The sequence below is a fragment of the Rana temporaria genome, chromosome 11, assembly GCF_905171775.1.
Source record: "Rana temporaria chromosome 11, aRanTem1.1, whole genome shotgun sequence".
NCBI lineage: Eukaryota > Metazoa > Chordata > Amphibia > Anura > Ranidae > Rana > Rana temporaria.
This window is the reverse complement of record NC_053499.1, coordinates 1379609-1405481: the sequence shown is the minus strand read 5'-3', so window position 1 is coordinate 1405481 and position 25873 is coordinate 1379609. Positions and strand designations below refer to the sequence as shown.

Sequence of the window (25873 nt, the reverse complement as noted above, 5' to 3'; positions counted from 1 at the left end):
GCCCATCAAATGCAGCCTCACCAGTGCCCCTCAATGCAGCCTCACCAGCGCCCATCAAATGCAGCCTCACCAGCACCCATCAAATGCAGCCTCACCAGCGCCTATCACAGCCTCACCAGCGCCCATCAAATGCAGCCTCACCAGCGCCCATCAAATGCAGCCTCACCAGCGCCCATCAAATGAATGTTTGCTTGCTTCCATTTATTCGGGAGTCGGGACGCAGACACAGCCCTCCGCCGCCACTGCGCCTCAGACACTGTGTGCGAACGGAGCGGCGGCTGCCTGCTGATGGCGAGACTTAGTTGCTTGGTGCAGAGAGAAGAGAGTAGGAACACCATTGGCCGGGCGCCCCCAGGCAGCCGTGTACCCTAGGCGGCCGTGGTCTGGGGATCCAGCGCCACCTTGTGGAGATCCATACCTGTGACTTTCCTGGTGACAGGTCCTCTTCATGGTTCCCCGGGTAGAAGTTCCGTGCGAATAAACCGGCAGGCCAAGCAGGAAACATTCATAATCTTTTAATCTCACACCAGTAATAAAATTGCATTACATTTTCATAAAATAAATGTTCCAGTTTATATACATAAAACAGACTGTACAGGCGCCGCCCCCAGAACGCCGCCACCCTCCCGAAACTTCCCTGACGAACATACGGGCAAACGCGGTGCGCAGCTAACCAGGCACGACTGTACACCTAAAAACCGCAACTCGCGGGGGGGACGGAGAGTACCACATCGTACACAGTCCTGGGGCGGGGGGTTCCGGGAGGGGGCCAAAGATTTAAAAAAATATTGCAGCCGAGCCAACGGACACTTTGTCGCTGCTTGCGCGGCGGGGCGGCCAAAATGGGAGGAGCTTTTCTTGGCCAGTTGCTATTGGACTTGGGAATCGAAGCTCCCGTTGAGCTGCCCCTCTTCGTAGTCCATCTGGCACAGGATCATGTTGTTCTTCAGGAAAAACTTGTCCCCGACGCAGAACCTGCGGGAAGAAAACACCAGACGGTCAAACACGGCGCCATTTCTAGGCGGGTCACACTTTACAACTGTCATTTCTTTACAACTGTCATTTCTTTCCAACTGTCATTTCTTTACAACTGTCATTTCTTTACAACTGTCATTTCTTTACAACTGTCATTTCTTTCCAACTGTCATTTCTTTGTGACTTTCCCAACCAGGAATCTGTGGAATTTCAGGGTTCCTCCAGCCGGGGGTTCAATGAGTAGTGAGCCGAGGTCAACGGATTACCATTCACCTGAACCGCACTCCTTCCCTCCCCATTCACCTGAACCGCACACCTTCCTTCCCCATTACCATTCACCTGAACCACACACCTTCCCTCCCCATTCACCTGAACTGCACACCTTCCCTCCCCATTCACCTAAACCGCACACCTTCTCTCCCCATTCACCTGAACCGCACACCTTCTCTTCCCATTCACCTGAACCGCACACCTTCTCTCCCCATTCACCTGAACCACACACCTTCCTTCCCCATTACCATTCACCTGAACCGCACACCTTCCCTCCCCATTCACCTGAACCGCACACCTTCTCTCCCCATTACCATTCACCTGAACCGCACTCCTTCTCTCCCCATTACCATTCACCTGAACCGCACTCCTTCCCTCCCCATTACCATTCACCTGAACCGCACTCCTTCCCTCCCCATTACCATTCACCTGAACCGCACACCTTCCCTCCCCATTCACCTGAACCGCACACCTTCTCTCCCCATTACCATTCACCTGAACCGTACACCTTCCCTCCCCATTCACCTGAACCGTACACCTTCCCTCCCCATTCACCTGAACCGCACTCCTTCCCTCCCCATTACCATTCACCTGAACCGCACACCTTCCCTCCCCATTCACCTGAACCGCACACCTTCCCTCCCCATTCACCTGAACCGCACTCCTTCTCTCCCCATTACCATTCACCTGAACTGCACACCTTCCCTCCCCATTACCATTCACCTGAACCGCACACCTTCCCTCCCCATTCACCTGAACCGCACTCCTTCCCTCCCCATTACCATTCACCTGAACCGCACACCTTCCCTCCCCATTACCATTCACCTGAACCACACACCTTTCCTCCCCATTACCATTCACCTGAACCGCACACCTTCCCTCCCCATTCACCTGAACCGCACTCCTTCTCTCCCCATTACCATTCACCTGAACTGCACACCTTCCCTCCCCATTACCATTCACCTGAACCGCACACCTTCTCTCCCCATTACCATTCACCTGAACCGCACACCTTCCCTCCCCATTCACCTGAACCGCACTCCTTCCCTCCCCATTACCATTCACCTGAACCGCACACCTTCCCTCCCCATTACCATTCACCTGAACCACACACCTTTCCTCCCCATTACCATTCACCTGAACCGCACACCTTCCCTCCCCATTCACCTGAACCGCACACCTTCTCTATCCATTCACCTGAACCACACACCTTCCCTCCCCAACACCATTCACCTGAACCGCACACCTTCCCTCCCCATTCACCTGAACCGCACACCTTCCCTCCCCATTACCATTCACCTGTACAGTACACCTTCCCTCCCCATTCACCTGAACCGCACACCTTCCCTCCCCATTCACCTGAACCGTACACCTTCCCTCTCCATTACCATTCACCTGAACCGCACACCTTCCCTCCCCATTCACCTGAACCGCACACCTTCCCTCCCCATTACCATTCACCTGTACAGTACACCTTCCCTCCCCATTCACCTGAACCGCACACCTTCCCTCCCCATTCACCTGAACCGTACACCTTCCCTCTCCATTACCATTCACCTGAACCGCACACCTTCCCTCCCCATTACCATTCACCTGAACCGTACACCTTCCCTCCCCATTCACCTGAACCGCACTCCTTCTCTCCCCATTACCATTCACCTGAACTGCACACCTTCTCTCCCCATTACCATTCACCTGAACCGCACTCCTTCCCTCCCCATTACCATTCACCTGAACCGCACACCTTCCCTCCCCATTCACCTGAACCGCACTCCTTCCCTCCCCATTACCATTCACCTGAACCACACACCTTCCCTCCCCATTACCATTCACCTGAACCGCACACCTTCCCTCCCCATTACCATTCACCTGAACCGCACACCTTCCCTCCCCATTACCATTCACCTGAACCGCACACCTTCCCTCCCCATTCACCTGAACCACACACCTTCCCTCCCCATTCACCTGAACCGCACTCCTTCCCTCCCCATTACCATTCACCTGAACCGTTCACCTTTCCTCCCCATTACCATTCACCTGAACCGCACTCCTTCCCTCCCCATTCACCTGAACCGCACTCCTTCCCTCCCCATTACCATTCACCTGAACCGCACACATTCCCTCCCCATTACCATTCACCTGAACCACACACCTTCCCTCCCCATTACCATTCACCTGAACCACACACCTTCTCTCCCCATTCACCTGAACCGCACACCTTCCCTCCCCATTCACCTGAACCACACACCTTCTCTCCCCATTCACCTGAACCGCACACCTTCCCTCCCCATTCACCTGAACCGCACACCTTCCCTCCCCATTCACCTGAACCACACACCTTCTCTCCCCATTCACCTGAACCGCACACCTTCCCTCCCCATTCACCTGAACCACACACCTTCCCTCCCCATTACCATTCACCTGAACCGCACACCTTCCCTCCCCATTACCATTCACCTGAACCGCACACCTTCCCTCCCCATTACCATTCACCTGAACCGCACACCTTCCCTCCCCATTCACCTGAACCACACACCTTCCCTCCCCATTCACCTGAACCGCACTCCTTCCCTCCCCATTACCATTCACCTGAACCGTTCACCTTTCCTCCCCATTACCATTCACCTGAACCGCACTCCTTCCCTCCCCATTCACCTGAACCGCACTCCTTCCCTCCCCATTACCATTCACCTGAACCGCACACATTCCCTCCCCATTACCATTCACCTGAACCACACACCTTCCCTCCCCATTACCATTCACCTGAACCACACACCTTCTCTCCCCATTCACCTGAACCGCACACCTTCCCTCCCCATTCACCTGAACCACACACCTTCTCTCCCCATTCACCTGAACCGCACACCTTCCCTCCCCATTCACCTGAACCGCACACCTTCCCTCCCCATTCACCTGAACCGCACACCTTCTCTCCCCATTCACCTGAACCGCACACCTTCTCTATCCATTCACCTGAACCGCACACCTTCCCTCCTTATTACCATTCACCTGAACCATTCACCTTCCCTCCCCATTACCATTCACTTTGTTTCCATGGTCCCATGGGGGGCTCTGTTGTAATGGGGTGGGGGGGGGGACTACAATAGGAAGGGACTCTGATGAAATGGGAAGAAGGTGGTGATGTAATGGAGGGGGGGGGGCAGTAATGTAAAGGGGGTCTGATTCTGAAGTGCTGGGCGGAATATGATGTGAAGGGGGAACTCCCCCCCCATGTGGTGCCTCATTATCCAATGCCAGTCAGTGTCAGTGCCCTTCAGTCCCATAAATACCCTGACTTTTTACTGCACCCCTAGATCAGACAGGTTAGATCGGGCCCTGGTTTGGTGATTGAGCCCCGGGGGGGGAGGGGGCCCATTCACTCTTTAGTGTTCCATTGTGGCGCATTGATGCACATACATAACATGCGTTGCATTAAGGAAGCCACAACACGCGGTATTTGCACTGCGGTATGTCGTGCGATGGGCTCCACTATACAATGTGCATTCGGGTGCCTTTGACATTGAACAGCACCACAACACACATAGGGCAGACGCAATGTGCATCAACGCGTTTATAACCACAGAAGTGTGAATGAGACCCCAAAAGAATTGTTTTTTTTTCCCTGTGATTTCATTTTGGATACAAAGGCCCGGATTCAGAAAGAATGGCCTAAGTTTCTACTGGCGTAGCGTATCTCATATACGCTACGCCGCCGTAACTTAGAGAGGCGAGTACCGTATTCACAAAGAACTTACGCTCTAAGTATAGCGTAAATGGGCCGGCGTAAGCCCGCCTAATTCAAAGTTGGCTGGTAGGGGGCGTGTTGTACGGAAATGAATCGTGACCCCCACGTAAATGACGCGCTTAACGAACGGCGCATGCGCGCGCATGCTCAGTATCACGTCGAATTTTCTCCCAAAGTTACGCCGGCTCAATGTTAGTCGACGTGAACGTAACCTACGCCCATCCCCATTCACGGACGACTTACGCAAACGACGTAAAATACGACGCTGTTCCAACGTTTCCGACGTCCATACCTTAACATGACTTACCCCTGCTTTATGAGGGGTAAAGTTACGCCGGTCGGACGCCTTATGTAAACAGCGTATTTTAATACGCCGGGTGCAAGTAGGTTCGTGAACCGGCGTATCTAGCTCATTTGCATATTCAACGCGGAAATCAATGGAAGCGCCACCTAGCGGCCAGCGTAAATATGCACCCCAAGATACGACGGCGTAAGAGACTTACTTCAGTCGTATCTTAGACAAATTCTGGCGTATCTGATTCTTTAAAACCGGCGCCGAGATACGACGCCTCACATTCAGACTTACGACGGCGTGTCTGGAGATACGCCGTCGGAAGTTGTTCCTGAATGCGGGCTCCTAGGTCTCTATAATTTCCCGTCTTACAATCCTCAGAACGGTTGAGGGTTCCCGCCTTACGTTTGTCTTACGTTATTAAACCCAATCAGATCATTTCAGGCCATCCCACCGTCCGAATTCTACCCCTCCCCCTTCTTATCAATATCCCGCTCACTAATAAACAATCACATCGAACGGTCGGCGGCACGGAGGATCAATGCTCGCCGTACGACCAACACGACGGTATAAAAGGTAGCCGAGCCCTTCAAGGGTTAAATGGCAGAGTTAATTAACAGTCTTTGTGATTAATTTCAGAGGGACGTTGTGCTACTTTAAGCCACATTATGGAATTAATTGCCTGAGATTAATTGAAAGAATCTCTCTAAAAAGCGACCCATTAATTGCGCATTCCATTATGGAGAGCGGCGGCAATTCATTAGGTGACGTTCAGCCGCCGCAATACATCACGGGCCGCGCAGGTACAGTGCTCTCTCCAATCAGAAGGAAGGAGCGGCAAAGCCGAAAATATGTATTCATGTTATTGGGGAGAATTTATGAAATATTTTATAAACACGCCAAATATTTTCACCAAATTTGTGTATTTTCACCAAACATTCACAGATTTCCTATCATTTAAAACACATTCATGGGCATCCGCTCCATAGGGCTTTCCCCCCCCCCCGAGAAGCGGTGCCACACACTGCGGGGGTGTCAGGCCGGCACCCCCCCCACACCAGTGGAGCAGGGGGCGCGGGGCGGCTCAGGCAGTGCAGAGGCGCGGTGACAGGGCAGTCAGGGAGAGCCAATCTGTGAGTGTACGGGGGTGCCCGGGCTGGGTGTGGAATGTACCACACCCGGAGTGACATCCAGAGCCGGCCGGAAGGGGGAGGGGGCTGTCACAGTCTATGTAACATGAAGGGGGTGCAGGATGCTGTGTAAAGGGGTCCAGAGGTGCAGGGTGCTGTGTAAAGGGGTCCAGAGGGGCAGGGTGCTGTGTGAAGGGGTCTCCAGAGGGGCAGGGTGCTGTGTGAAGGGGTCCAGAAGTGCAGGGTGTTGTGTGAAGGGTTCCAGAGGTGAAGGGGTCCAGGGTTGCAGGGTGCTGTGTAAAGGGATCCAGAGATGCAAGGTGCTCTGTGAAGGGATCCAGAGGTGCAGGGTGCTGTGTGAAGGGGTCCAGAGGTGCAGGGTGCTATGTGAAGGAGTCCAGAGGTGCACGGTGCTGTGTGAAGGGGTCCAGAGGTGCAGGGTGCTGTGTGAAGGGGTCCAGAGGTGCAGGGTGCTGTGTGAAGGAGTCCAGAGGTGAAGGGTGCTGTGTGAAGGAGTCCAGAGGGGCAGGGTGCTGTGTGAAGGAGTCCAGAGGGGCAGTGTGCTATGTGCAGGAGTCCAGAGGGGCAGGGTGCTGTGTGAAGGAGTCCAGAGGTGCAGGATGCTGTGTGAAGGGATCCAGAGGTGCAGGGTACTGTGTGAAGGGATTCAGAGGTGCAGGGTGCTGTGTGAAGGAGTCCAGAGGGGCAGGATGCTGTGTGAAGGGGTCCAGAGGTGCAGGGTGCTGTGTGAAGGAGTCCAGAGGTGAAGGGTGCTGTGTGAAGGAGTCCAGAGGTGCAGGGTGCTATGTGAAGGAGTCCAGAGGTGCAGGGTGTTGTGTGAAGGGTTCGAGAGGTTAAGGGGTCCAGAGTTGCAGGGTGCTCTGTGAAGGGGTCCAGAGGGGCAGGGTGCTGTGTGAAGGGGTCCAGAGGGGCAGGGTGCTATGTGAAGGGGTCCAGAGGGGCAGGGTGCTGTGTGAAGGAGTCCAGAGGTGCATGGTGCTATGTGAAGGGGTCCAGAGGGGCAGGGTGCTGTGTGAAGGGGTCCAAAGGGGCAGGGTGCTGTGTGAAGGGGTCCAGAGGTGCAGGGTGCTGTGTGAACTGGTCCAGAGGTGCAGGGTGCTGTGTGAAGGAGTCCAGAGGTGCAGGGTGTTGTGTGAAGGGTTCGAGAGGTTAAGGGATCCAGAGATGCAAGGTGCTCTGTGAAGGGGTCCAGAGGGGCAGGGTGCTGTGTGAAGGGGTCCAGAGGGGCAGGGTGCTATGTGAAGGAGTCCAGAGGTGCATGGTGCTATGTGAAGGGGTCCAGAGGGGCAGGGTGCTGTGTGAAGGGGTCCAGAGGGGCAGGGTGCTGTGTGAAGAAGTCCAGAGGTGCATGGTGCTGTGTGAAGGGGTCCAGAGGGGCAGGGTGCTGTGTGAAGGGGTCCAGAGGTGCAGGGTGCTATGTGAAGGGGTCCAGAGGTGCAGGGTGCTGTGTGAAGGAGTCCAGAGGTGCAGGGTGCTGTGTGAAGGGGTCCAAAGGGGCAGGGTGCTGTGTGAAGGGGTCCAAAGGGGCAGGGTGCTGTGTGAAGGAGTCCAGAGGTGCAGGGTGCTGTGTGAAGGTGTCCAGAGGTGCAGGGCGCTGTGTGAAGGAGTCCAGAGGTGCAGGGTGCTGTGTGAAGGTGCAGGGTGCTGTGTGAAGGGGTCCAGAGGTGCAGGGTGCTGTGTGCAGGGTCCAGAGGGGCAGGGTGTTGTGTGAAGGGGTCCAGAGGTGCAGGGTGCTGTGTGAACTGGTCCAGAGGTGCTGTGTGAAGGAGTCCAGAGGTGCAGGGTGCTGTGTGAACTGGTCCAGAGGTGCAGGGTGTTGTGTGAAGGAGTCCAGAGGTGCAGGGTGCTATGTGAACTGGTCAAGAGGTGCAGGGTGCTGTGTGAAGGGGTCCAGAGGTGCAGGGTGCTGTGTGAACTGGTCCAGAGGTGCAGGGTGTTGTGTGAAGGAGTACAGAGGTGCAGGGTGCTGTGTGAACTGGTCCAGAGGTGCAGGGTGCTGTGTGAAGTGTTCCAGAGGTGAGGGGGTCCAGAGGTGCAGGGTGCTGTGTAAAGGGATCCAGAGATGCAAGGTGATCTGTGAAGGGATCCAGAGGTGCAGGGTGCTATGTGAAGGAGTCCAGAGGTGCAGGGTGCTGTGTGAAGGAGTCCAGAGGTGCAGGGTGCTGTGTGAAGGGGTCCAGAGGTGCAGGGTGCTGTGTGAAGGAGTCCAGAGGGGCAGGGTGCTGTGTGAACTGGTCCAGAGGTGCATGGTGCTGTGTGAAGGAGTCCAGAGGGGCAGGGTGCTGTGTGAAGGAGTCCAGAGGGGCAGGGTGCTGTGTGAAGGAGTCCAATGGTGCAGGGTGCTGTGTGAAGGGGTCCAGAGGTGCAGGGTGCTGTGTGAAGGAGTCCAGAGGTGCAGGGTGCTGTGTGAAGGAGTCCAGAGGTGCAGGGTGCTGTGTGAAGGAGTCCAGAGGTGCAGGGTGCTGTGTGAAGGGGTCCAGAGGTGCAGGGTGCTGTGTGAAGGAGTCCAGAGGTGCAGGGTGCTGTGTGAAGGAGTCCAGAGGGGCAGGGTGCTGTGTGAAGGAGTCCAGAGGGGCAGGGTGATGTGTGAAGGGGTCCAGAGGGGCAGGGTGCTGTGTGAAGGAGTCCAGAGGGGCAGGATGCTGTGTGAAGGGGTCCAGAGGTGCAGGGTGCTGTGTGAAGGAGTCCAGAGGTGCAGGGTGCTGTGTGAAGGAGTCCAGAGGGGCAGGGTGCTGTGTGAAGGAGTCCAGAGGGGCAGGATGCTGTGTGAAGGGGTCCAGAGGTGCAGGGTGCTGTGTGAAGGAGTCCAGAGGTGCAGGGTGCTGTGTGAAGGAGTCCAGAGGGGCAGGGTGCTGTGTGAAGGAGTCCAGAGGGGCAGGGTGCTATGTGAAGGGATCCCTTAAATTGATCGCCTCTGCCGCCGGGTCCCGCCCTTCCTTAGATTGACCACTAGGGCCCCCAGGTTCCACCATTCCATAGACTGATCGCCTGTGCCACCAGGTCCCATCCTTCTATCCTAGTGAATTTTCTTCGGGAAGTGGCTCCCAGGACCTCCTCAAATCATTCCAGACTTTATTTTTTCACTATTTGTTGTTCTGTCACCTACACTTTTTTTACTTTTTTTATTTTTTAGCCAATCAATAGGGAGGGGAAATTTGGAGGTTCAGGAATTGTAAATCTTGTATTTGGGGGTGAAGAATCTTTCCGAAGTCTTAATAAAAGACACGACAGGAGAGCGCAGCCAAATTATTATTCCCTACGGAGGTCATAAATGATGAAAAAATGTCAGTATTTTCTTCTGAGGGTAATTTACAAGAAAGGGTTATTTATACCCCCCTCCCCCCCCCCGTACACGTGCTGCGGCCGGCGGGCGTTCACCGCGCCGCTGTCTGCACCATGCCAGCCTGCGACATAATAATGATTAATTTTTACGGCTGTAAATCTGCAAATATTCCCAGAGGAGCTTCATATATTTGGCCTCCTATATAAATATATCAGCCGGGAAAATAACCTCAAATATTTATATGATACCCGCAGTTTAATTACATCTGCAGTGAATTATTGCCCAGATGTCGGCGTCGCAAGGGGCGCCTCGCCGCCACTAGATGTCGCTGTAACCCCAGACTGCTCACCATTCGTCTTCTGGGCCCGATCGATTCGTAAAATCACCTTGTGACTTGTTCCTTCGTGTCGCCATCACAGGAGGACAACAAATTATGTGCAGAGAATATTTTTTTTTTGTTGCCGTTTTTGGGTGTAAATTCGTTTATCAAATTGTGCTAAAAATTAGGATTCTGAGCAGAGATTGGAAGTGTGTGTTTCATGGGGGGGGGGGGGGCATATTCATTACTAGGGATGATTCCAGACAAACTAATTTTTTTAGATGGTGCCACAGAAGCAGAAATCCTCAATTTTACAAAGATTTGAGAATTTTTTTTTTCCTTGACTTAATTTAAAATATATTTTTTTTTGGGGGGGGGGGGGGCTGTTATATTTAGGATAGCTTTATTAATTTTGTGCTCTTCACATTTGTGTTTTTTTTGTTTTTTTTTGGTGATTGTTGTGTTCTGTTCCCTTACAAATTTTAATTTGCTTTTTTATTTATTTTATATTTCTATAAAAAAAACAGAAATTCAAAATTTTACAAAGATTTGGGAATTTTTTTTCTTGACTTAATTTTAAATATTTTTTTTGAGGGGGGGGGCTGTTATATTTAGGATAGCTTTATTTATTTTGTGCTCTTCAATTTTTTTTTTTTGTGATTGTTGTGTTCTGTTCCCTTACAAATTTTAATTTGCCTTTTATTTCTTTTATTTCTATAAAAAAAAAAAAAAAAAAAGAGAGAAGATAATAAGGATAATAAAGGGAGTTTTTGGCACAAGAACAAGCCACCCCAACCTTGTCACTGATACAAAAACATAAATCCTCAATTTTACGAAGATTTGAGCAAAAAAAAAAAAGCAAAACTACTCTATATTTCAAGTAGCTTCCTTTATTTTGTGCTCTTCATTTGTGTTTTGTTTTCTCTTTTTTTTTGTGATTGTTGTGTTCTGTTCCCTTCCAAGTTTTAATTTGCTTTTTATTTATTTTATTTCTATAAAAAAAAGCAGAAATCCAAAATTTTACAAAGAGTTGAGAATTTTTTTTCTTGACTCAATTAAAAAAAAAAAAAAAAAAAAAAAAAATATATATATATATATATATATATATATATATATATATATATATACATACATAAATATATATATATATATATATATATATTTTTTTTTTTTTGGGGGGCTGTTATATTTAGGATAGCTTTATTTATTTTGTGCGCTTCACTTTTGTGTTTTTTTTGTTTGTTTTTTGGTGATTGTTGTGTTCTGTTCCCTTACAAATTTTAATTTGCTTTTTATTTATTGTATTTCTATAAAAAAAGCAGAAATACAAAATTTTACAAAGAGTTGAGAATTTTTTTTTCTTGGCTTAATTTTAAATATTTTTTTTTTGAGGGGGGGGGGCTGTTATATTTTTAGGATAGCTTTATTTATTTTGTGTGCTTCACTTTTTTTTGTGATTGTTGTGTTCTGTTCCCTTACAAATTTTAATTTGCTTTTTATTTATTTTATTACAACCTTGTCACTGATACAAAATCATAAATTCTCAATTTTACAAAGATTTGAGCAAAAAAAAAAAAAAGCAAAACTACTCTATATTTCGGATAGCTTCCTTTATTTTGTGCTCTTCATTTGTGTGTTTTTTTTCTCTTTTTTTTATGATTGTTGTGTTCTGTTCCCTTACAAGTTTTAATTTGCCTTTTATTTATTTTATTTCTATTAAAGAAAAAAGAAAAAAAAAGTATGATAAAGGGAGTTTTTGGCACAAGAACACGCCGCCCTCCAACTGTGTCACTGATACAAAAGCAGAAATCCAAAATTTTACAAAGATTTGAGAATTTGTTTTCCTTGACTTAATTTAATATATATATATTTTTTGTGGGGGGGGGGGGGGCTGTTATATTTAGGATAGCTTTATTTATTTTGTGCTCTTCACTTTTGTGTTTTTTTTTTGGTGATTGTTGTGTTCTGTTCCCTTACAAATTTTTATTTGCTTTATTTATTTTATTTATTTATTTATTTATTTTATTTCTATAAAAAAAAAAAAAGAAAGAGAAGATAATAAGGATAATAAAGGGAGTTTTTGGCACAAGAACAAGACACCCCAACCTTGTCACTGATACAAAATCATAAATCCTCAATTTTACGAAGATCTGAGCAAAAAAAAAAAAAAGAAAGAAAAACTACCGTACTCTCTTTTTTACTTATTTAAAAAAAAAAATATATATATATTTTTTTTGGGGGGGGGGGGGGTGCTGTTATATTTAGGATAGCTTTATAAATTTTGTGCTCTTCACTTTTGGGGGGGGGGGGGGGGGGGTTTGTGATTGTTGTGGGACGTTGTATGGGATTTTATATGGGAGGGAGCGATGCTCTGCAGATCTCCATAGAGGTCAGTGATGGGAAAATCTGCAGAATATATTAATATGGATCTGTCAGGAGAGGGATGGGACGGAGCGATGTTCTGCAGATCTGTAGAGAGGTCAGTAATGGAATAATCTGCAGAACATATCAATATTGATCTGTCAGGAGCGATGCTCTGCGGTCTCCATAGAGGTCAGTGATGGGATAATCTGCAGAATATATCAATATTGATCTGTCAGGAGGGGATGGGACGGAGCGATGCTCTGCGGGTCTCTATAGAGGTCAGTGATGGGATAATCTGCAGAATATATCAATATGGATCTGTCAGGAGGGGGATGGGAGGGAGCGATGCTCTGCGGTCTCCATAGAGGTCAGTGATGGGATAATCTGCAGAATATATTAATATGGATTTGTCAGGAGGGGGATGGGAGGGAGCGATGATCTGCAGATCTCCATAGACGTCAGTGATGAGATAATCTGCAGAATAGATCAATATTGATCTGTTAGGAGGGGGGTGGGATAGAGCGATGTTCTGCAGCACTGTAGAGAGGTCAGTGATGGAATAATCTGCAGAATGGATCTGTCAGAAGGGCGATGGGAGAGAGCGATGTTCTGCAGATCTCTAGAGGGAATAATCTGCAGTCTATTTATATATGTAGGGATGTAAGCGGACAGAGCGATGCTCTGCAGAGCGTCTCACCTCTGGTTGCAGAGCTGACAGGCGAAGCAGTCCAGGTGGTAAACGTTATCTCTGGCGCGCATGACCATTTCGAAGGCGGGGATGAGCTTGCTGCAGGCGGCGCAGTTCCCTGTGGTTCCGAAGAGCCTGCCAAACAGACAAACCAATCAGATATAATCGCAGCAATGACATCATAGTGACCCATTACAGACATCGCACATCGCTCTGCGTCTGAACAAAACCCATAACCAATCACAGAGGCCCAGCATCACATTGTGGGCGTTACCTATGCAAATGCACCCTTCCTAGAAACGCCCACTCCTCCAGACTGACACGCCCATCAAGGCAATTTGATATTTGCATAACTCCTCCCAAGACCCCGCCCACTTCTTGCAGAGGGGAGTTGTTGTCACTTTTGGCCAGGAAGCACAGACAGCAATAAAAACATTTCCAGGGGTAACCCCTCCCCCATTATGTGTCCCCCCCACCCCCACCCACTGATGAGATTTCTGCTCATTTCCTGCTCTGTGAGGGGAAAATATCTGCAAATGGGATACAGGTGGCAATAAAAACCTACTGGAGACAGTGGCGTAGCGTGGGGGGTGCAGTGGGGGCTGTGGCTCCGGGCGCAACATTTAGGGGGGGGCGCCAGTATGTGTCACAGTGGCTGCCTCCTCCTAAATGTACTTTACGGTGTCCCCGTGCTCTGCCGCCATGTTCAGTATCAGGCGCCCCCTGTGATTGGGCGTATGGAGTCATGTGCAGCGGCGAGGGCTGGCCTGTCCACAATCGCGTTAGATCCTGGAGTCCCGCCTCCACCCATGTTCAGTCTCCTGCACCCTGTGATTGGGCGAAAGCAGGACTTCAGGAGAAACCGCGATCGTTAACAGGCCAGCCCTGCCGCTGCACATGACCCCCATACGCCCAATCACAGGGTGCCGGAGTCAGAACATGGCGCAGTGCGGGGGACACAAAGTGAAAGTGAAAATGGAATGGAATTCCAGATTTTAGGCTGCATCTCCCCAGCAATGGCGGTCAATGTCCCTAGCAATGGCGGTCAATGTCCACAACAATGGCGGTAATGTCCCCAGCAATGGCGGTCAATGTCCCCAGCAATGGCGGCCATGTCCCCAGCAATGGCGGTCAATGTCCCTAGCAATGGCGGTCAATGTCCACAACAATGGCGGTAATGTCCCCAGCAATGGCGGTCAATGTCCCCAGCAATGGCGGCCATGTCCCCAGCAATGGCGGTCAATGTCCACAGCAATGGCGGCCATGTCCCCAGCAATGGCGGTCAATGTCCCCAGCAATGGCGGTCAATGTCCCCAGCAATGGCGGTCAATGTCCCTAGCAATGGCGGTCAATGTCCACAACAATGGCGGTAATGTCCCCAGCAATGGCGGTCAATGTCCCCAGCAATGGCGGCCATGTCCCCAGCAATGGCGGTCAATGTCCACAGCAATGGCGGCCATGTCCCCAGCAATGGCGGTCAATGTCCCCAGCAATGGCGGTCAATGTCCCCAGCAATGGCGGTCATGTCCCCAGCAATGGCGGCCATGTACCCAGCAATGGCGGTCATGTCCTTAGCAATGGCGGTCAATGTCCCCAGCAATGGCGGTCAATGTCCCCAGCAATGGCGGTCAATGTCCCCAGCAATGGCGGTCAATGTCCCCAGCAATGGCGGTCATGTCCCTAGCAATGGCGGTCTATTTCCCTAGCAATGGCGGTCATGTCCCCAGCAATGGCGGCCATGTCCCCAGCAATGGCGGCCATGTCCCCAGCAATGGCGATCATGTCCCCAGTAATGACAGTCAATGTCCCCAGCAATGGCGGCCATGTCCCCAGCAATGGCGGCCATGTCCCCAGCAATGGCGGTCATGTCCCTAGCAATGGCGATCATGTCCCCAGTAATGACAGTCAATGTCCCCAGCAATGGCGGCCATGTCCCCAGCAATGGCGGCCATGTCCCCAGCAATGGCGGTCATGTCCCCAGCAATGGCGGTCATGTCCCTAGCAATGGCGGTCATGTCCCTAGCAATGGCGGTCAATGTCCCCAGCAATGGCGGCCATGTCCCCAGCAATGGCGGCCATGTCCCCAGCAATGGCGATCATGTCCCCAGTAATGACAGTCAATGTCCCCAGCAATGGCGGCCATGTCCCCAGCAATGGCGGCCATGTCCCCAGCAATGGCGGTCATGTCCCTAGCAATGGCGATCATGTCCCCAGTAATGACAGTCAATGTCCCCAGCAATGGCGGCCATGTCCCCAGCAATGGCGGTCATGTCCCTAGCAATGGCGGTCATGTCCCTAGCAATGGCGGTCAATGTCCCCAGCAATGGCGGTCAATGTCCCCAGCAATGGCGGCCATATAAACAATGTTACTTTGTATCTCTCTATCTCCTGTCTGATCAATGTTTATAAACAATGGCCCAGATTCAAGAAGCAATTGCGCCCGTGTAACCATAAGTTACACCGCGCAATTGCTTACTTGCTCCGGTGTAACGAGTGCTCCTGATTCAGGAACCTCGTTACACCGACTGCAGCCTAAAATCTGCGTGGCATAAGGCTCTTATGCCACGCAGATTTTAGGCTGCATTCCTAAATTTCCAGTTGCTGGGGACATTGACCGCCATTGCTGGGGACATTGACCGCCATTGCTGGGGACATGACCGCCATTGCTGGGGACATTGACCGCCATTGCTGGGGACATTGACCGCCATTGCTGGGGACATTGGCCGCCATTGCTGGGGACATTGACCGCCATTGCTGGGGACATTGACCGCCATTGCTGGGGAAATAGACCGCCATTGCTGGGGACATTGACCGCCATTGCTTGGGACATTGACCGCCATTGCTGGGGACATGGCCGCCATTGCTGGGCACATGGCCGCCATTGCTGGGGACATTGACCGCCATTGCTGGGGACATGACCGCCATTGCTGGGGACATTGACCGCCATTGCTGGGGACATTGACCGCCATTGCTGGGGACATTGGCCGCCATTGCTGGGGACATTGACCGCCATTGCTGGGGACATTGACCGCCATTGCTGGGGAAATAGACCGCCATTGCTGGGGACATTGACCGCCATTGCTGGGGACATTGACCGCCATTGCTGGGGACATGACCGCCATTGCTGGGGACATTGACCGCCATTGCTGGGGACATTGACCGCCATTGCTGGGGACATTGACCGCCATTGCTGGGGACATTGACCGCCATTGCTGGGGACATGGCCGCCATTGCTGGGGACATGACCGCCATTGCTGGGGACATTGACCGCCATTGCTGGGGGACATTGACCGCCATTGCTGGGGGACATTGACCGCCATTGCTGGGGACATGACCGCCATTGCTGGGGACATTGACCGCCATTGCTGGGGACATGGCCGCCATTGCTGGGGACATTGACCGCCATTGCTGGGGACATTGACCGCCATTGCTGGGGACATTGACCGCCATTGCTGGGGACATTGTCCGCCATTGCTGGGGACATTGCCCGCAGATGACCGCCTCTCAGGGTGAGAATTGGCGTGGGTCGCGCTCACGGGTGAAGACAAAGAGAAAACATCAATAAGTGCGATCAGCTGCCCTTGCAGAGCCTCCCAGTGACTGCGGAATAAACTGTATTCCCGGAGATTTATCTCTCTAAGCTTCCCGTCTATTTGTTTTCTATAATTATACCGACGGCTTAGGAATCGCGCCGCGCGGCCCGCCATCCCGCATCAATCTAGAGAAATGAATTCTGGGGGACAAGGTGCCCCGTCTCCCCTCCCCCCCCCCCCGCGTCCGGCGTGAGAGTCCTTGGCGCCCGCACACAGGAATACAGTGCGTTGTATAAATGATATAATATTCCATTAGAAGGTATCGCAACCCATGAAGCACGCTTGTCAGTCCCGCCGTCCGCTCGGCCCGCCGCGCTCCGTTTTTATGTCAAAGAAATACAACGCCGGGCCGACATTTTAAATACACAATATGGGTAAAAAACAGGGAAAAAAATAAAAAAAACTGCGATTCAGAAAACCTTTTTTTCTTTTCCCCCCTCGGCGAGACACGCCGCAAACAATCACCAAACGCGGAATTTTTATGTCTTTCTTGTGTACAAAAATAACCGCCATTTTCCGCCACCAAAAAATCTAATGAAAAATCCGCCGACAATTATTCCATTCACTGGTGGGGTGTTTTTTTTTTTTTTTTGTCAAGGCAATTACAGCTTTCAATCTGTTTGTGGCGCGGAGCGCTGACCTCAACGCCGCTGCGGGGTCAATAATATATTGCAAAAGGATTAACTATGTTTTTCTTCTCTTTCTGTCTTGATAAGGGCTGGGGGGGAGGGGGGATGGGGGGGATGGGGGGGGGATGGGGGGGGAATTGGGTCTGAAGCACCTTGGAGTCCACCGGTGACTACAAATATGTGATTATTAACAATCCCGGGATCGCCATCAGATGGAGCGAGGCGCGAGAACGCCGCGCTAATTGAAAAAAGCTGGAAAATGAGCCGCTCTGAATATAAACCGTTATCACAGAGATGACCTTTCCGACCAATGAGAGCGCTGCTAATAGATGAAACCAGGAAACCACACCCCTCATACACTATGGGGGCGCTTTATAGAGATCCCAAAAATATTTCCATCTACGGAGATCCCAAAAATATTTCCATCTACGGAGATCCCAAAAATATTTCCATCTACGGAGATCGCAAACATTTTCCATTTATAGAGATCCCAAAAATATTTCCATCTACGGAGATCCCATTTTTTTTTCCATCTATGGAGATCCCAATTTTTTTTCCATCTATGGAGATCCCAAAAATATATATTTCAATGAGATCTTAAAAATATTTTCATTTATGGAGATCCCTAAAATATTCTCATCTATGGAGATCCCCAAAAAAATTCCCATCTATGGAGATCCCAAAAATATTTTCTTCTATGTAAATCCCAAAAATATTTACATCTATGGCGATCCAAAAAATATTACATTTTTAGAGATTCCAAAAAAAATCCATCTATGGAGATTCCAAAAATATTTCCAACTATGGAGATCCCAAAAATATTTCCATCTATGGAGATTCCAAAAATATTTTCATCTATGGAGATCCCAAAAATATTAAATTTATAGAGATTCCCCAAAAAAATCATCCATGGAGATCCCAAAAATATTTCATCTAAGGAGATACCCAAAAAATTCCCATCTATAGAGATCCCAAAAATATCCCATTTATAGAGATACCCAAAAAAATTCCATCTACAGAGATTCCAAAAATGTAACATTTATAGAGATCCCAAAAATATATAATTCAATGAGATCCCTAAAAATATTTCCATCCATGGAGATCCCAAAAATATTTTCATCTATGGAGATCCCAAAAATATTTTCATCCATGGAGATCCCAAAAATATTTCCATCCATGGAGATCCCAAAAATATTTCCATCCATGGAGATCCCAAAAAAATTTCCATCCATGGAGATCCCAAAAATATTTCCATCCATGGAGATCCCAAAAATATAAAATTTATAGAGATTCCCAAAAAAAATCACCCATGGAGATCCCAAAAATATTCTATTTATAGAGATCACAAAAATATTCCATTTATAGAGATTCCCAAAAAAATCCATCTACGGAGGTCCCAAAAATATTCCATTTACAGAGATCCCAAAAATATTTCCATCCATGGAGATCCCAAAAATATTTTCATCCATGGAGATCCCAAAAATATTTCCATCCATGGAGATCCCAAAAATATTTTCATCCATGGAGATCCCAAAAATATTTCCATCCATGGAGATCCCAAAAATATTTCCATCTATGGAGATCCCAAAAATATTTCCATCCATGGAGATCCCAAAAATATTTCCATCCATGGAGAACCCAAAAATATTTTCACCTATGGAGATCCCAAAAATATTAAATTTATAGATTCCCAAAAAAATTCCATCTACGGAGACCCCAAAAATATATAATTCAATGAGATTCCAAAAATATTTTCATCTATGGAGATCACAAAAATATTCCATTTATAGAGATTCCAAAAAAATTCCATCTACGGAGATTCCAAAAATTTAACATTTATAGAGATCCCAAAAATATATAATTCAATGAGATCCCTAAAAATATTTCCATCCATGGAGATCCCAAAAATATTTTCATCTATGGAGATCCCAAAAATATTTCCATCCATGGAGATCCCAAAAATATTTTCATCTATGGAGATCCCAAAAATATTTCCATCCATGGAGATCCCAAAAATATTTCCATCCATGGAGATCCCAAAAATATTTTCATCCATGGAGATCCCAAAAATATAAAATTTATAGAGATTCCCAAAAAAATCACCCATGGAGATCCCAAAAATATTCCATTTATAGAGATTCCCAAAAAAATCCATTTACAGAGATCCCAAAAATATTTCCATCCATGGAGATCCCAAAAATATTTTCATCCATGGAGATCCCAAAAATATTAAATTTATAGATTCCCAAAAAAATTCCATCTATAGAGATCCCAAAAAAGTAAGTACACCCCTCAGTGACATTTTCTTGTATCTTTTCATGTGACAACACTGAAGAAATGACACTTTGTATCTCCAATGTTGTGTAGTGTGTGGGGAGGAGTGTACACAGGGGGAGGAGTGTACACAGGGGGAGGAGTGTACAGGGGGGGAGGGGTGTACAGGGGGGGAGGAGTGTACACAGGGGGAGGAGTGTACAGGGGGGGAGGGGTGTACACGGGGGGAGGGGTATACACGGGGGGGGAGGAGTGTACAGATGGGGGGGAGGGGTGTACACAGGGGGAGGAGTGTACACAGGGGGAGGAGTGTACAGGGGGGGAGGGGTGTACACGGGGGGAGGGGTGAACACGGGGGGGGAGGAGTGTACAGACGGGGGGGAGGAGTGTACAGATGGGGGGGAGGAGTGTACAGACGGGGGGAGGGGTGTACACAGGGGGAGGAGTGTACAGCTTGTATAACAAATAACTCAACACACAGCCATTCATGTCTAAACCGCTGGCAACAAAAGTCAGGACACCCCTAAGTGAAAATCTCCAAATTGGGCCCAAAGTGTCAATATTTTGTGCGGCCGCCATTATTTTTAACCATCTTGGGCATGGAGGTCACCAGAGCTTCACAGGTTGTCACTGGAGTCCTCTTCCCCTCCCCCATGATGACATCACAGAGCTGGTGGATGTTGGAGACCTTGCGCTCCTCCCCCCCCCCCCCCACAGATGATCAGTAGGGTTTAGGTCTGGAGACATGATTGGCCCGTCCATCACCTTTCCCCTCAGCTTCTTTAGCGAGGGAATTGTGCCCCTGTAATACAATGTATGGAGGTGTTGCAGTGGTTTTCCCGGATGAGCCCCCCCCCCCCCCCCCGGTCGCCATCTCTCTCCATCCATTATTCATGAGGCGCGCGTTTCTCTCTCCGATTAGTCGCCATAAAAGGCTCGGCGTTCTAACATTTGCGCGGTGAAGGCCTTGGGAACTGTGGGGGGGGGAGTTTAGACAGACTTCCCTTTAAACCACGCGACCAGCACGCTTCAGAGGCGAGCGGTGTGCTCGGTAAGTCGCGGGGGCGCGGAGGTTAAACGCTCTCCGCCGTCCCTTCGCTTTGAAATGTTTCGCCGGGATCTGCAGTTCATTCTTCTTCTCTTTAGACAAATGAAAAAAAAAAAAAACGTATTATCTTCCCGCACACCAGCGCGGAAATCTGGAGCCTTTCCATCCCGCGTCGTTCCGTCATGTTTTGCGAGATAAAAGCTTCTGTTTAGTGCGGCGGACGAAACGCGATTAATACAGACAAACGGGTCGGCGTCCCCGGCTTCTGACATTTTTTACAGCCACAGATGAATGGATTAGAGGAGGGTGGAAAAGCCGGACTGCAGATATCGCTCGATAAATAACCAACGACGGCTTTTTCCTGCGGCGCTGAAGCTCATTTTCACCCCATTTTCTGACACCCTCATAAACTACGGGAGGGATTTATTTATTTATTAAAAAAAAATGGTAGAAATCTTCTTCTAGTAAAACTTCATTCTGTGCAAATGGGGGGAAAAAAATTGAATTTTCACGGTGGAAACCTTCCCCCGGAGGACCGCTACATTGTAACCTTCTCCCAGGGGTGGTGATCACCACCAAAAAATACAACCCCCGCAGAGCCGGCTGAAGGAAAAAAAAATCAAGTAAATCTAATGGGCTGCTTTAGGCCGCATTCGCTCCCGGTCGCGATTTCACGTTGGCACGCTGCGATTTTTTGGAAGGCGCGTTTTGCCATGCGATTAGTCAACCGCGGCAAAAATCGCGTACCTCACGCTGGGGTGCCATTTAGAATGAATACCGCCCAAGGGCGCGCGTTTTGTGCACTTTGGAGTGATTTTGCCCGCAAGACAAAATCGTGTCAATTTCGCAGGCCGGTCACTCTTGCGTTGCTATTTATTGCTAATGCACAAAAAAAAAAAAACGTGTTTGTCGCCGCAAAAAGACGTGCATTAAAAGCGGCAAAACATACATTAAAACAAATGCACAAAGCTGGACGTTTAACCGCTTGCCGACTGCCTCACGTATATATACGTCGCCAGGATGGCATGGGCAGGCATAGCAAGGTACCTGTATGTTGTTTTAAATCCGCCGCCTAGCGGGCGCAGGCCCGCCGTGAGCTCCGTTACCGTGCCCACGGGAGCTGTGGACTCGATGTCCGCCGTGTCCCGGGATCGGGTCACAGAGCTGCGGAACGGGGAGATGCCTTTGTAGACAAGGCATTTCCCTGTTCTGCCTAGTGACAGGACACTGATCTACTGTTCCCTGTCATCGGGAGCAGGGATCAGTGTCGTGCCATTTGTTGCCCACCTCCTCACAGTTAGAATCACTCACTAGGACACACTTAACCCCTTCCTCGCCCCCTAGTGGTTAACCCCAGGGAGATGTCAGTGTAAACAAGGCATTTCCTCTGTTCTGCCTAGTGACAGGACACTGATCTACTGTTCCCTGTCATCAGGAGCAGTGATCAGTGATGTGTCACTCATAGCCACGCCCTCTAACAGTTAGAATGACTCCCTAGGACCCAGTTAACCCCTTCCTCGCCCCCTAGTGTTTAACCCCTTCCCTGCCAGTGTCATTTACACAGTAACCAGCGCATTTGTATAGCACTGATCGCCGTATAAATGACAATGGTCCCAAAATAGCATCAACAGTGTCCGGTGTGTCCGCCGCAATGTCGCAGTCACGATAAAAACCACTGATCGCCGCCATTACTAGTAAAAAAAATAATAATAATAATAAAAATGCCATAAAACTAACCCCTATTTTGTAGACGCTATGGGCCAGATTCACAAAAGAGATACTCCGTCGTATCTCTGTTTCTATCTATGCGACTGATCCACAGAATCAGTTACGCATAGATAGCCCTAAGATCCGACAGGTGTAATATTTTTACACTGTCGGATCTTAGGATGCAATACCGCGGCCGCCGCTGGGGGGAGTTTGCGTCGTAAACCAGCGTTGGGTATGCAAATTAGGAGTTAGGCGATGCGTTCGCTACGTCGCCGCTAGTCTAGTTTCCCGTCGCAAAGTAAGTCGTTTTTTTTAGTGCCTTAACTTTACGCAGCAATCGTATTGCTGTATAAAGTATGGCCGTCGTTCCAGCGTCGAAATTTAAAAAATAACGTAGTTTGCGTAAGCCGTCCGGGAATACGAAATTACGCTACGCGTGTCGCCGTTCGAAAAAATTACGTCACGGCGCGCAAAGCACGACGGGAATTACGGAACGGAGCATGCGCAGTAGGTCCGGGGCGGGAGCGCGCCTAATTTAAATGGCACACGCCCATTTAAAATGGCCCGCCTTGCGCCAGAGGCCGCCGGCGTAGGTTTTCATCGCAAGTGCTTGGTGAATCAGGCACTTGCGATGAAAAGTTGCGGCGGTATAACGTATCTACGATACGTTACGCCGCCGCACTTCTACGTGAATCTGGCCCTATAACTTTTGCGCAAACCAATCAATAAACACTTTTTGCAATTTTTTTTTTACCAAAAAATAGGTAGAAGAATACGTATCGGCCTAAACTGAGGAAAAAAAATGTTTATATATATTTTGTGGATATTTATTATAGCAAAAAGTAAAAAATATTGCTTTTTTTTTTTTTCAAAATTGTCGCTCTATTTTTGTTTATAGCGCAAAAAAAACAAACAAAAAAAAAACGCAGAGGTGATCAAATACCACCAAAAGAAAGCTATTTGTGGGGAAAAAAAGGACGCCAATTTTGTTTGGGAGCCACGTCGCACGACCGTGCAATTGTCAGTTAAAGCGACGCAGTGCCGAATTAAGAATACGCAATAAAATAGCACGGTCATTGGGCAGCCAAATCCTTAAATGGTTAAATAGGTCTCCACCATAAATTATTTACACCGGGATCACCAAGCAAGCTAAAAAAGAAAAGAAAAGGATAACACGTTGTCTTCAGCCTTCAAGTATTATAAAATAAATAATAGCGTCACGTTTTCACACAGACCTTTTTTTATTTCTAAATGGCATTTTTTAATGCAACAGCAATTTAAAAAAAGTTGTGAATTTTTATAAAAAAAAGTTGTGAATTTTTATAAAAAAAATTGGAATTTTTATAAAAAAAATTGGAATTTTTATAAAAAAAATGAAATTTTTATAAAAAAAAATGGAATTTTTATAAAAAAAAAATGGATTTTTTATAAAAAAAAAATGGAATTTTTATAAAAAAAATTGGAATTTTTATAAAGAAAATTTGGAATTTTTATAAAAAGAATGGCACCTATTTAAATAAATGATTTATCGTGGAGACCTATTTAAAATTTGTCAACTAAAAATTTTTGTGATTTTTTTTTATAAAAATTCCAATATTTTTTTATAAAAATTCCAATTTTTTTTATAAAAGTGCCAAATTTTCTTTATAAAAATAAAGAAAATTTGTCATTTTTATAAAAAAAAAATTGAATTTTTATAAAAAAAATGGCACAAAAAGTTTTTAGTTGACAAATTTTAAATAGGTCTCCACGATAAATGATTTACATCGGGATCACCAAGCAAAAAAAAAAAAAAAGGATAAAACTTTGTCGTCAGCCTTCATGTATTATAAAATAAATAACGCCAGCGCACCTTAATAGCGGCACGTTTCCACGCAGACCTTTTTTTTTTTCTAAATGGTATTTTTATTGCAACAGCAATAAAAAAAAATCGGATTTTTTATTTTTGACTCTGAAAATCTCACAAAGTTCTAATCGAGGCGTTTAAGAATTCAATTTCAAGAACCCGTCTCAGAAGTCGCGGCGTTTTTTTTTCCTCACTGTAAAGGAAGAAGGTTGCGGCGGCCCTTGGAGAGAATAAAACGCAGAGGAGTTCCAAGGCCGGCTGACGCTTTTTTTTAAAGTCTGCCGCTTGATGTAAAAATAGAGCGCGGTCTTTGTGAGACTTTCAGATCCAAATGATACACTTCAGATCTTACATCACACGCCGCGGCTTTTAGTGCGGGAAAAAAGGTGGCAATTTGTTGCGACTTTTTCCCATTATGTCAACTGACTGCTTTTTTTTATTATAGACATTTTTTATTTTATTTTTTTAATACGTGGCGCCCGGCGAAAGGAAAAATCTGAGTTGCGGCACGCAAATAACACAACCTAAAAAAAAATAAAACAGCCCCCGTACTGCAGGCGCTAAGAAAGACGCCATTATTATATATATTTTAATTTTTTTTTTGCGTCTTTTAACCAACACAATGCCCAAATGCGCACTATAGAAGAAGGCCAGCATGGGGTCACGTGAACTCCTTCCTGCCCACCCGCTGCAGCTCTTACGCCATTTTTATAGCGATCAGTGCTATGAAAATGCATTGGATTACTATAAAAATGCCACTGTCAGGGAAGGGGTTAACACTAGGGGGGCGGGGAAGGGGTTAAGTATGTTCCCTGGGTGTGTTCTAACTGTAGGGGGGGGTGGCCTCACTAGGGGAAATGACAGATCGCTGTTCATACATTGTATGAACAGAAGATCAGCATTTCCCCTGCTGACAGGACCGGGTCCTCGCTCTGTAACGAGCGATCGCGTGTGCCCGGCGCCGATCGTGCCCGCCGGGCACGCGCACGGGAGTCGGGGGCGAGCGGGGGTGTGCGCCTCCGGCGGCGCGCACGTGCCCCTCCGCCGGTGCGCACACGCCCCTAGTGGCCTGCGCGAGAGCGGACGTTATATTACGTGCTCTCGCGCAGGAGAGCCAACCTGCCGCCGTAAAACTGCGGTGGGCGGTTGGCAACTGGTTAAAATCAATTGTGCCCCATGGTTGATGTTGACCTCATTGATGGCATTGGGCCCCATGGTTGGTGTCATTGGGAGGAACTGCGCCCCATTGTTTGTATTAGTAGATGGAATAGTGCCCCAAGGGCCGGGTATATTCAGGCAAAGGGCCGCATCTGGCCCCCGGGCCGCAGTTTGGAGACCCCTGGCCTATAGCGTCAGCCTATTTTCTCTATTAGTCGAATGTTCTATATCTCTTCTAGTGGGAGGTTCTTATTTCTCTCGGTATGAAATGTATCGGAAAGTCACATTTCACACCCATTACAATCATTACAGGTATTATTCGGGATTTTCGCGGGAACGCGGCGACATTCACAAATATTTTTTTTTATCCATAGACCTCGGTGTATCCGCCGCTGATTATTTTTTGTTACATTGTACATAAAAGTTACAACACCGAGGAAATATGTGATGTTTAAATGGCGTCCATCCCCCTCCTCCGGCGTCAAGGTCGCCCGCCTCCATATCGTGGTCGCCTTCCTACCGCAACAA

General features: G+C 48.3%; 1 protein-coding gene across 2 annotated transcripts in view; it reads right to left on the bottom strand.

Annotated features, from left to right (window-relative positions):
* Window positions 1-499: 499 nt before the first annotated feature.
* LMO1 (LIM domain only 1) overlaps window positions 500-25873 on the bottom strand; it is a 139086-nt gene continuing 113712 nt past the window's right edge. For both annotated transcript variants that reach the window (XM_040327867.1, XM_040327866.1), the window contains exons 3-4: window positions 13097-13222; window positions 500-975 (exon numbers count right to left, since the gene is read on the bottom strand). In XM_040327867.1, the coding sequence (XP_040183801.1) occupies window positions 870-975; window positions 13097-13222 (232 nt within the window). In that variant the 3' untranslated portion in view covers window positions 500-869. The remainder of the gene's footprint in view (window positions 976-13096; window positions 13223-25873) is intronic.